Source organism: Chiloscyllium plagiosum, chromosome 12, assembly GCF_004010195.1.
Source record: "Chiloscyllium plagiosum isolate BGI_BamShark_2017 chromosome 12, ASM401019v2, whole genome shotgun sequence".
Taxonomy (NCBI): Eukaryota; Metazoa; Chordata; class Chondrichthyes; order Orectolobiformes; family Hemiscylliidae; genus Chiloscyllium; species Chiloscyllium plagiosum.
This window is the reverse complement of record NC_057721.1, coordinates 42,198,590-42,210,666: the sequence shown is the minus strand read 5'-3', so window position 1 is coordinate 42,210,666 and position 12,077 is coordinate 42,198,590. Positions and strand designations below refer to the sequence as shown.

The following is a 12,077-nucleotide window of genomic DNA, read 5'->3' as shown; positions in this document are numbered from 1 at the left end:
AGGATTTGGAGGGATATGGGTTGGGTGCTGGCAGGTGGGACTAGATTGGGTTGGGATATCTGGTCAGCATGGACTGGTTGGACCGAAGGGTCTGTTTCTATTTCCATGCTGTAGATCTCTGTGACTCTATGACTGAGATGATTGACCTTCAACACCCACAACATCTTGCCTGTGCTTAGAGAAAACTTTCCTGATTCCCATTGACACCTGTTTTACCACTACTGCTTGATGTCACATACTAGTGAAATGCTGCATTAATATCACAACAATCATTCTCCCCTCCCTTTTGTAGTTCAGCTCTTTCTTTAATGTCTAGACCGAGGTCATTCAACTTCTAACTTCCTTATCGCCCTGGCAGAACCTAAATTGAGCTTCAATATGCAAGCAATTGCTGACTAATTGCCACTTGATTGCTTTGCTGATGACCCCTTTCATCATTTGTTATCAAGAGAAGACCCTATAGGGTAGTAATTAGTTGAGTTAGATTTGTCTTGCATTTCTTGGACATGACATATCTGGATATTTTTTCACATTGCCAAGTAGATGCCATTATTATAGTTGTACTGGAGAGTTTGGCAAGGAGCAAAGTTAATTCTGGAACATAATCTTTAGTGTACTACCAGAATTTTGTCAAAACCGCACCCTTGCAGTGTTCAGTGCTTTCAACCATTTTCTTGATTTTTGTGTGTAGTGAACAGAGATGCCTGAAGACTTGTATCTCTGATGCTGGGGCATTCAGGACAAGGCAGAAATGGATTGTGCTGTCAACATTTTTGATTAAAGATAGTTGCATATTCAGCTATTGTCTTTATTGATGTTCCAGACTTCCATTGAAGTTGGGGATATTTATGTTGCCCCATCCTCCTGATAGTTGCTTCATTGTCCACCACAATTCACTCTTAGATGTAGTAGGATGGAAAAGCTTAGAACTCATTCATTAGTCGTGAAATCGCTTAGCTCGATTTTGTAGCATTCTGCTCCTTGTGTTTGGAAATGATAATAGTCTTGTGTTATAAGTTCACACCTCAAATGTAAGTATGCATGATGCTGCTGCTGGTGTGTCCTCCTGTCCTCTTGAATCAGAACTGATCCCCTGGCTTGATGATGATGATAGGAGGTATATACTGGGCCATGAGATTACAACTTGTAGTTGAGTACAATTTTACTGGTGGTGATGTCACAGTCTTGAGAATTCCCAGTTATGATTTGCTGCATTTATTTGCAATCTGTTCCACTCAGAGCAGATTAGCACGAACAGTGCAAGTTTCATCCCTGACCCTGATTTGGTAGTTTTTGTTGGTTAACCTCCTTGCCTTGCCCCATGCATGTTTGTGCTCCACAAGTTGATTAGCCACTTTTCTGTCTCTTGTCCAGAGATTGCCAGTAACGTCTCATGGACAATGGTGAATTACAGTTTACCAGTTATTTATATTTCAAAACATTTAAATGGAGCTTCTTTTCTTACACATTCAATGTATTTCATCCTCAGATCAGACAGCCGCCTGTCAAACGTCTGAGACTTCGAGGGGATTGGTCTGATACTGGGCCAAGGGCTAGACCAGAAAGTGAGCGAGAACGAGATGGTAAGAACTTCTTACACTAGGTGTAACTAGATTATCTTTAATGATAAAAGGTTTGATTTCTAGAGCGAACAGTGTGTGTAGATTGGACATATAGAAAGCAAAAGGGCTTCGATTTAACTTAAATGTTATACTTTTCTTGATCATAGCTTTAAGTTCATGATATAGAATGGCAAAACTTGAATGTACTTAAGATAGTACTTGCAATTAGATGCTGTTCAAGTAAAAGTGTTATGTCTCTTGCTTTGTTCAAATAGTTATAAATATTTTGTAAATCTTGAAATGATGTTTCCCATGCACTCCCACATATTAAGGTGATATCTAATAACTCTCAGCAAAGACCTTTCATAGTGTGAAAGAAAGTCTATTTGAGAAGGACGTATTATCCATGGCCAAATAAGGATGTCAAGGATGGTACTAATTTGAAAGAAATGATGTATAAATATGTAACAAGGTTGGCATGAGGTCTGGGCAGACTTCAAGAACCAGTGAATTTTTTTTTAAATTCACTTGTGGGACGAGGACATCGCTGGCTGGTCCAGCATTTATTGTGTATCACGAATTGCCCTGGAAAAGGTGCTTTTGAACCCCTGTAGTCCATGTGCTACAAATACACCAACAATGCCATTCAGGAGGGAATTCCAGGATTTTGACCCTATGATAACGAAGGAATGGCAATATATGTGGGCGGCACGATGGCACAGTGGTTAGCACTGCTGCCTCACAGTGCCGGGAATCTGGGTTCAATTCCCACCACGGGCAACTCCCCGTGTCTGCGTGGATTTCCTCCAGGTGCTCCAGTTTCCTCCCACTGTCCAAAAAATGTGCAGGTTAGGTGAATTGGCCATGCTAAACTGCTCGTAGTATTAGGTGAAGGGGTAAAAGTAGGGGAATGGGTCTGGGTGGGTTGCTCTTCGGACGGGTCAGTGTGGACTTGTTGGGCCGAAGGGCCTGTTTCCGCACTGTAAGTAATCTAATCTAATAATTTCTAAGTCAGTGGCTTCATGGTGAGTGGCTTGAAGGGGAACTTGCAGGTGGTGATGTTCCCATGTCTCTTCTAGATGGAAATGATTGTGGGTTTGGAAGGTGCTGACTAAGGACCTTTGAATTTTTACAGATCATATACACTGCTGCTACTGAATGTTAGTGCAGGTGTGAAAAGGTGTTTGTGTATACGGTGCAAACCAAGAGGGTTGTTTTGTCTCGGAAGGTGTTAAGTTGCTTGAATGTTGTTGGAGCTGCACTCAGTCAGATAACTGGGGAGTATTCCATCACACTTCCGACATGTGCCTTATAGATGGCAGACAGGCTTTGGAGAGTCAAGAGATAAGCTATTCACCACAGGATTCCTTGCCATTATACTTATGCAGCTAGTCCAGTTGAATTTCTGATATCTGCAGGATGTAGATACTGGGGGACTTAGTAATGGTAATGCCATTGAATGTCAAGGGGCAGTGGTTAGATTGCCTCTTATTGGAGATGGCCTGGCATTTGTGTGGTGCAAATATTATTTGCTACTTTTCATCCTAAACCTGAGTATTGTCCAGATCTTGTTGCATTTGAACATATACTGTTTCAGTATCTGAGGATTAGCAAATGGTGCTGAACATTGTGCAACCATCGACAATCATTCCCACTTCTGACATTATGATTCAGGGAATGTCATTGATGAAACAGCTGACAATGGTTGGGTCTAGACACTGCCCTGAGAAACTCATGCACAGAACTCCTGGAGCTGAGATGACTGACTTCCAATAACTGCAACCATTCTATGTGCCAGGTATGACTTGAACCAACAGAGTTTACCCCTGATTCCCATTGATTCCAGTTTTGCTAGTCTCCTTCATGCCAAACTTGGTCAAATGCTGCCTTGATGTCAATGGCTATTACTGTCACCTCATCTCTGGAATTCAACTTTTTAGTCCATGTTTGAGCGAAGGCTTTTATTACTTAAGGCGTGGTCCTGACTGAACCCCAACTGAGTGCATTTTTAGGATAACTTAAAAAAAACTTGAGGCAGAAAACAGAGTTAGAGGAAAAAGCCAGCTAATAGAATGAAAACAGACAGGAAGATTTCTTCAAGCATTTGAATAAGAAATGAGAAACTCAAGCTTGTGCTTTTTCTCAACACCAGTGGTCCCTGTCACTTTCAATGTCGAGGCTTCAATGAGACACAATTCCTTGGCACATCCACTTTTCTAAGCTGAATTGATTGCTCATAATCATGACATTTACTTGCAATTACAATGGTTATAGCCTTACAAGAGAGCTTTGCATAATGGGGCATGCACAAGCTAAATAAGGGTCAAAAGCCTTAACGTTTAAAATTTACCGGCAAAAATACAGTCTTCAACTGCGAGCACAGAAGTTTTCAAAATTTGCTTAATTGTTTCTAGCTATCATGAACAATGGATCTAAGCAAACACAGCAGAGAGAAATTTGTAATTAACCAGGTTAGTGGGAAACCTGGGAATGTCAGTGTGCACAGAGCCTTTCATCTGCGGATTGCTGGGGGGTTGGGGGTGCAGGTGATATTGATGAGAGGACCACCTGCAACTCTTGCTCCAATTTCTAAGGTATGCCAGTGTTGAAAATGCTACCTCATAAATTATGTTGTGACAAACAGCAAGAGTACAGAAATGTCATGATCAGAGATCAGATATTTAAGTACAGCAGATAGCCAAAATGCATATGAAGGCACCATTCCAAAGTTTGGCTTCATTGTGTGATCTATCCATGCCTATATATATTCCTCTTTTACTTTTAATGTCAGCTTTTGTGATGTTTCAAAACACAGTGAACTAAAAGGATCAGTATCCAGTACTAGTCTTCCACATCTGTTGATGGGAGGTAGAATTTGAACATTTCTTGCACTGGTGTGAGGTGTCTGAGTATGAAGTTGTGCATCTTGACAGCTGAATCTGTTGCTGATGAAGCCAGTGGATACAGTTCAAGTGAAGCCCTGCCACTGTCTCTTGCCGAAGGCCCAGTTTTGACCTGAAACCTTGAAGTTTATCTGTATTAGAATCATCTCATTATCCCCCTGCATTTTATCACTTAGGTGACTGAAAAGGTCTGTGAGACTGCCAGCTTAGCCCACCAGTAATCTGTGGAATTCATTGCCACAGAGGGCTGTGGAGACCAAGTCATTGAGCATCTGTCAGACAGAGGTAGATCATTGATGAGTAAGGAGATCATAGGTTAGAGGAGAATAGGGTTGTGAAACATATCAACATAATAACATCATCAAATCGTGGAGCAGATTCGATGGAGTGAATGGCCTGATTTCTGCTCCTATATCTTATGGTCTCATCATTAGATAGCACTTCTTTAAAATGCAGTTCATGCGTTAATCAAAATTCTGTTAATTCTCTTGGGAACTCATGAACAAAGGAGGGAACCTTTCCCTGCGATAGCTGTCACACCTCTGCGTGTAACAATCAACTTTGATACTCAGCCCCTATTTCTACAAATACAATGGTGAACAAACATGATTTCAGTGGCTGTAATTTTGTGTAATTTATGATTTTCACGGCTTGCTCTAGTATTGCAGTAACTTTGGTTGCATTGTTTTGGCTACAAAAGCTTTGCAGTGGCAAGTGTAATGGGTGATTGGAACATCCGGATTTTGCTGTTTCATCTTACTGACAAATTTCTTGACTTTCCCCATCGTGGAGGTTACTTTGTCGGTGCAAATGTACCAACTTGTGGTCTAGATAAGTTTATTTTGCCTCAAGTTGGCATCTGTTACTGAACTATTTGTTCACCAGTCGCACGACTCAATAGCTCCTCACAAATGCAAAAAATCTGCAGAATGAAGGTCCTATCGACATGCAGAATATTGCCAGTGGGCAACAGTTGCCTCATGTATTGGTGGGCTCATCAATTTGCAAAGCAAACTTTCTACTCGTAACTAACTTTTCTTGCAACACCTTGTCAATAATAGCTGACATGTTGTCAATTTGCTATTTACCTGTGTAATTAAAGAGTGGCATTTTATTGATCTCTTTTGCAGCATCAGTCCCTCACATCAAAACCTCAATTTTCTTTATGAGCAGACGTGATTAAGGCTTCAGCTAATGAAATGGGTTTTTTTTGCTACAAACTCAGCCACCAGGTAACTAGCCTGTTGAGGTTTATCTGATACTGCACACACTTCATCAGACGATGAGTCTGCTTGCTATTTTGTTCTCTCACGCTTTTGAAGTACTCTGTGTGTTTATTTGCAAAATGTTGACTGTAAATGTTGACTTAACTTAGTTGGTGCTATCTTTCTGCAGATGAGATATTCAGGATAGGCACAGTTGGCATATCCTATCCATGAAAATCCAAAAGCCATGAGCTCTCAAACTATGTCTGAACAGTTCTTGTTTTTCTGATTTGTGTTCAGATGTTTAATTGACTAAATTAGCAGGAAAGATATCTCTTTTCACAAGAAACCTATCAATTTCTTACATAAGTGGTAGAAGTTTTTAAAGAGAAAAATCCAAATGTAATCATTTTAAAATATGTGTTAGCAGTGGAAATATGTCCAGACAGGCAGGCCAAATCAACAGCCATCCCAACTGTGTGCTTCTTTACTGAGCATACACAGTTTCTTCTAACAGGTTTGGTTTTGTGCACATGTAGGATGCAAAGCAGTGCTGCTCCTGAGATTTTTGCAGCACACTACTCACCTTGCTGTGGCACACCAGTTGAAAACTTCTGGCTCCAGACAGAGTGTGACTGATATTTGCTGGAAAACAAAGCATTATTGGAGGCTTTGAATGCTTATTTTGTGGCTGACTTCCCAATTATCTTCCCAAAGATAATTGAAAGTCAAGATGTGATAGAGAGGGATGAACTAAAAACATTCACCATCACAAGGGAATAGCTGCTAAGAAAACTAATGGGCTTAAAGGTTGATAAGTCTCCTGGACAAGAAGGCCAGCATTCTAAGATCTTAAAAGAAGTGGTGGCAGAGATATTAGATGTATTGATTATAAACTTCCAGAATTTCTTAAATCTGGAACTGTCCCAGCTGATTGGAAAATGGCAAAGGCACCTTTTATTTGAGAAAAGAGGAACGCAGAGAGCAGGAAACTATTTGATCATAGACTAATATCTGTCACAGGGAAAGTCGCAGAAACATTATTAAGGAGGGTACTTTATTAGCAGGATACTTTGCAAATCCCAATTTGATCAGGCAGAACAAACAAGGCTTTTTTAGTAGGAAATTGTGTTTAACTAATCAAATTGAGATATTTTTGATGAAATAACATGTACAGAGAAAAAGCAGAGCCAGTAGATGTTGTGCAGTTGAATTTCCAAAAAGGCATTTGATATATCTGCTGCACAAGCTGTGCATTTGATATAAGATATTAAGAGTCACAGTCACACAGCATGGAACTTGTCTGCACCGACCAGATATCCTAAATTGATCTAGTCCCATTTGCCAACATTTGACCCAAATCCCTCAACTCTTCCTATTGATTAACCCCATCCATCTTGTAATTGTACCCACCTCCACCACTTGCTTGGAGAGCTTATTCCATATGCACAACACCCTCTATGAAAAGGTTACCCCTTGTATTGTAAGTATAAAGGATTGATTAGGTAACAAGAAGCAGAGATTTAAGGTACATGAATTGGGTTAACAAGCTATCATTAATGAAGTGCCACAGGGATCATTGAGTCCTCAACTGATAATCTATCTCACTGATTTTGATGATGCTGAATGTATTGTAGCTTAAATTTGTCAAAAACGCCAATACGTGCAGATAAGTAATTTGACTCGAAGAGGTGGAGAGTGTGCAAAGAGGTACAAACTGATTAAGTAAGTAGGCGGAAATTTGGGCAGATGGAATATGTAGGTAAATGGGAACTTTCCCTTTTGGAAGGAAACATAGAAAAAGCAGTATACTGTTTAAATGGAAAGAGATTGAAGAGCTCGGTACCAAGGGTATTTGAAGCATATAAGAGTTACATACGAGTGATTAATAAGGCAGCTGGAATATTGTCATTTGTGTAGGGTGTAGAATGTAAAAGTTGGGCACCTTTCCTATAGTTCAGTGATACACCAGGAATGGAATTACATTTCCAGGTCAGGATGGTGACTGGGTAGGATGTGATCTTTTAAGTTCCCCTGTGTCTGATATACTTGTCCTTTTAGATGTAGTTCCTATAGGACATCGGGGAAGTGATATCTGGAGTACTGTGCATAGTTTTGTCTAATTATTTTAAAACACATGTAACTGCTTTCAAAGCAATTCAGAGGACAGTTCATCTGACTTATTCCTGGGATGAAATGATTGCCTTATGCAGAAAGGGTGAACAGATTAGGTTCAAACGATTGGAGTTTAGAAGAATGAGAATGAAATACTTGGCTCCTGACATCTGGCAGCCTTGGATAAACATGGAAAAAAGTGCAGAGGTGAGGTGAGAATGACATCCCTTGACATCAAGGCAGGATCTGACCAAGAGTGCCATCAAGGAGCTATAGCAAAATTGGAGTCAGTGGAAATTTTGGGAAAAATTCTTTGTTTGCAGTTGTACCTAACACAAATGAAGGTGATTGCAGTTGTAGGAAGTCTATCCTCCTAGTTCAACAATATCACTGTAGGAATTCCTGAGTCTTAGACCCAATAATCTTCAACTTCTTAGAAAACAAATTCATGCAATGTAGGCTATGTTGGATAGATCAGAAATTTTTTGCCCATTCTAGTTGACATTGAGAAAGTGGTTTTGAGCTGTCATTTGGAAACACTGTAGTCATTTGGTGTAAGTAAACCCATAATGCTATTAGGGAGGGAGATGTGAGATTTTGACTCAGTGATACACCAGGAATGGAATTACATTTCCAGGTCAGGATGGTGACTGGGTAGGATGTGATCTTTGAAGTTCTCCTGTGTCTGATACACTTGTCCTTTTAGATGTAGTGACTGCCACCTCATCAATGATCTTGCCTCCATCGTAAGGTCAGAAGTGGAGATGTTTGATGATAATTCCACAATGCTCCACACCATTTGCAACATCTCAGATACTGAAGTCCATGTGTGTGCAGCAGAACTTGGCCAACATCCAGACTTGTGCTGATAAATGACAAGTAATATTTGTGACACACACAAGGTGTAAAATCTGTGCTCACACCTCTCCCCTCACCTCCATCCAAGGCCCTAAAGGAGATTTTCCTGCATGTCCACCCACCTTATTTACTGAGACCATTGCTCTCGATATAGTCTCTATACCGGGGAGACAGAAGGCCAACTCGCTGAGCGATTCAGGGTACATCTCCGGGACACACTCACCAAACAACCCCACTGCCCTGTGGCTAACCACTTCAACTCCCCTTCCCACTTCCCCAAGGAGAAGTCCTGTGCCTCATCCACAGCCAAATCAAATTTCCCCTCCCCTACCTCAATCTCATCCAAGGTCCAACCCTCCACTCAGCACCACTCTCAACCTGTCCTCCCTGTCCATCTTCGTTCCCATCTATCCATTCCACACTCCCCACTGACCTATCATGATTACCTCCCACCTGCATACACCTATTACCTTCTCACCTACCTTTCCCTCAGCCCCACCCCCATCCCCCTAAATATCTTTCAGCCCTCTTCCCCTCCACATTCTTGGTGAAGGGCTTGTACCGGAAAAATTCACTCTCCCGCTCCTCAGATGCTGCCTGACCTGATGTACTTTTCCAGTGCCACACTTTTCAACTTGGAGGACAGGAAAAATTTCTGGCTGTAACACCTGCTCCTCTTTTAAGGTATTTTAGGTGCTGGAGGTGATTTCCTCGAATTGCAGGAGCAACAATTACTGTTTTGTATGCTGTTGCATAGTTGTGGAACTTTGGAGAAAAACAAAAGTCAAAACAACAGCACTTTTAAAAGGGAGAGGAACAAGCAAAGGCAGCACATGGTGAAGTCAGTACAGGAGAGAGAACAGAGAGAGAGAGAGAGACACACACACATTGCTAAATGACAGAGCAGTGAACCTGCGCAGTTACTGCCTTTGCTGTTGTATTCATGTATCACTGGACATCGGAGTGCATCTGGGAAAATTAACAAACAGTGAAATTCACAACTGATCTTGGAGGAACCTGTTTGGGAGAGGTCTCTGCACAGAAACAGATAAGTGGATGTTTTAAGCATGGCCTGACAATAAATCTGCAATAGTGCGTAGAGTGGGGATGTTCTTGATATGTTTTATTGAGATATGTCTCTTGATTAAACTCAAAATATAAGCCATAAGTATTAAGTTAACCTGGAGTAGTGTTTTGTAGAGGAATAAGACAATGCTACTTTCTGGGTCTGTCGATTGAAAGAAGCAAAAATGGCCTTTCATAGAATGGTATGCTCTTCTTGTCGGATGTGGGAGTTTAGCGAGAGTTTACGGATTACTGAGAATTATATCTGCACTAAATGCCGTTGGTTGCGAATCCTATCAGATCAAATGGATCGGTTGGAGAGACAGAGGCAATGAGGAATTTACAAGAGCAAGGGGATGTGATGGATGGCAGTTATAGGAAGGGCGAAAAGTTGCAGACAGAGTCACATATATGGGTTAATTCCAGGAAAAGTATGAGAGGTGGGCAAGTAGTGCAGGAGTTTTCTGTGGCTATCCCCATTTCAAACAAGTATGCTGTTTTGGAAAATGTGGGGTGTGATGGATTCACAGGGGAAGAAAGCACGAACAGCCAAGTTTCTGATATTGAGACTGGCTGTAATGCAATGAGGGGTACATTGGGTTCCAAAAGATTGATTGTGTTAGGGGACTCTCTAGTCCGAGGTACAGATAGATGTTTCTGTGGCCAGCAATGAAAAACCAGAATGGTGTGTTGTTTTTCTGGGTGCCAGGATCAAGGATGTCTCAGAGAGGGTGCAGAATGTTCTCAAGGGGAAGAGGACCTAGCAGGAGGTCATTGTCCACACTGGAACCAATGACACAGGAAGGGAAAAGGTTGACATTCTGAAGGGAGAATATAGAGAGCTGGACAGGAATTTAGAAAGGAGGTCCTCGAGAGTAGTAATATCTGGATTACTCCTGGTGCTATGTGCTAGTGAGGGCAGGAATAGGAGGATAGAGCAGATGAACGCATGGTTGAGGAGCTGGTGTATGGGAGAAGGATTGATATTTTTGGATCACTGGAAGCTCTTTTCGGGTAGAAATGACCTGTACAAAAATGACAGATTGCACATGAATTGGAAGGGGACTAATATACTGGCAGGGAACTGCTTGGGAGGATTTAAACTAGTAAGGTGGGGGAGGGGGAGAGGGGACCCAGGGGGGGGGGGGGAACGCGGGGTCGGGGGGGGGGGGGGGGACCCAGGGAGATAGTGAGGAAAGATTTCAACCTGAGACTGGTACAGTTGAGAAAATAAATGAGTCAAACTGTCAGGGCAGGCAAGGACAAAGTAGAGAACAAGGTAGGACCAATAAATTAAACTGCATTTATTTCAATGCAAGAGGCCTAACAGGGAAGTCAGATGATCTCAGGGCAAGGTTAGGAACATAGGACTGGGATATCATAGCAATTACAGAAACATGGCTTGGGGATGGACAAGACTGGCAGCTTAATGTTCCAGGAAACAAATGTTACAGCAAGGTCAGAAAGGGAGGCAAGAGGGGAGGGGGAGTGGCGTTTTTGATAAGGGATAGCATTATAGCTGTACTGAGGGAGGATATTCCCAGAAATACGTCCAGGGAAGTTATTTGGGTGGAACTGAGAAATAAGAAAGGGATGATCATCGTATTGGGATTGTATTATAGACCCTCTAATAGTCAGAGGGAAATTGAGAAACAAATTTGTAGGGAGATCTCAGCTATCTGTAAGAATAGTAGGGTGGTTATGGTAGGGGATTTTAACTTTCCAAACATAGATTGGGACTGCCACAGTGTTAAGGGTTTAGATGGAGAGGAATTTAAGTGTGTACAAGAAAGTTTTCTGATTCAGTATGTGGATGTACCTATTGGAGAAGGTGCAAAACTTGACCTACTCTTGAGAAATAAGGCAGGGCAGATGACTGAGGTGTCAGTGGGGGAGCACTTTGGGGCCAGCGATAATAATTCTACTAGTTTTAAAATAGTGATGGAAAAGAATACATCAGATCTAAAAGTTGAACTTATAAATTGGAGAAAGGCCAATTTTGACAGTATTAGGCAAGAACTTTCAAAAGCTGATTGGGCGCAGATGCTCGCAGCTAAAGGGATGGCTGGAAAATGGGAAGCCTTTAGAAATGAGATAACAAGAGTCCAGAGACTCCTATAAGGATGAAAGGAAAGGCTGGTATGTGTAGGGAATGCTGTCTGACAAAGAAATTGAGGATTTGGTTAAGAAAAAGAAGGAGGCATATGTCAGTAATAGCTGAATGTGTTGCTGGAAAAGCGCAGCAGGTCAGGCAGCATCCAAGTAGCAGGAGAATCGACGTTTTGGGCATGAGCCCTTCTTCAGGAATGAGGAAAGTGTGCCAAGCAGGCTAAGATAAAAGGTAGGGAGGAGGGACTTGGGGGAGGGGC

General features: G+C 41.7%; 1 protein-coding gene across 6 annotated transcripts in view; it reads left to right on the top strand.

The window, feature by feature from the left end:
• The window catches only part of dcaf6 (ddb1 and cul4 associated factor 6), a 229,305-nt gene that overhangs the window by 81,325 nt on the left and 135,903 nt on the right, over positions 1-12,077 (top strand). For all 6 annotated transcript variants that reach the window (XM_043700880.1, XM_043700878.1, XM_043700883.1 and 3 more), the window contains exon 8: positions 1,490-1,583. In XM_043700880.1, coding sequence (XP_043556815.1) covers positions 1,490-1,583 — 94 coding nt within the window. The remainder of the gene's footprint in view (positions 1-1,489; positions 1,584-12,077) is intronic.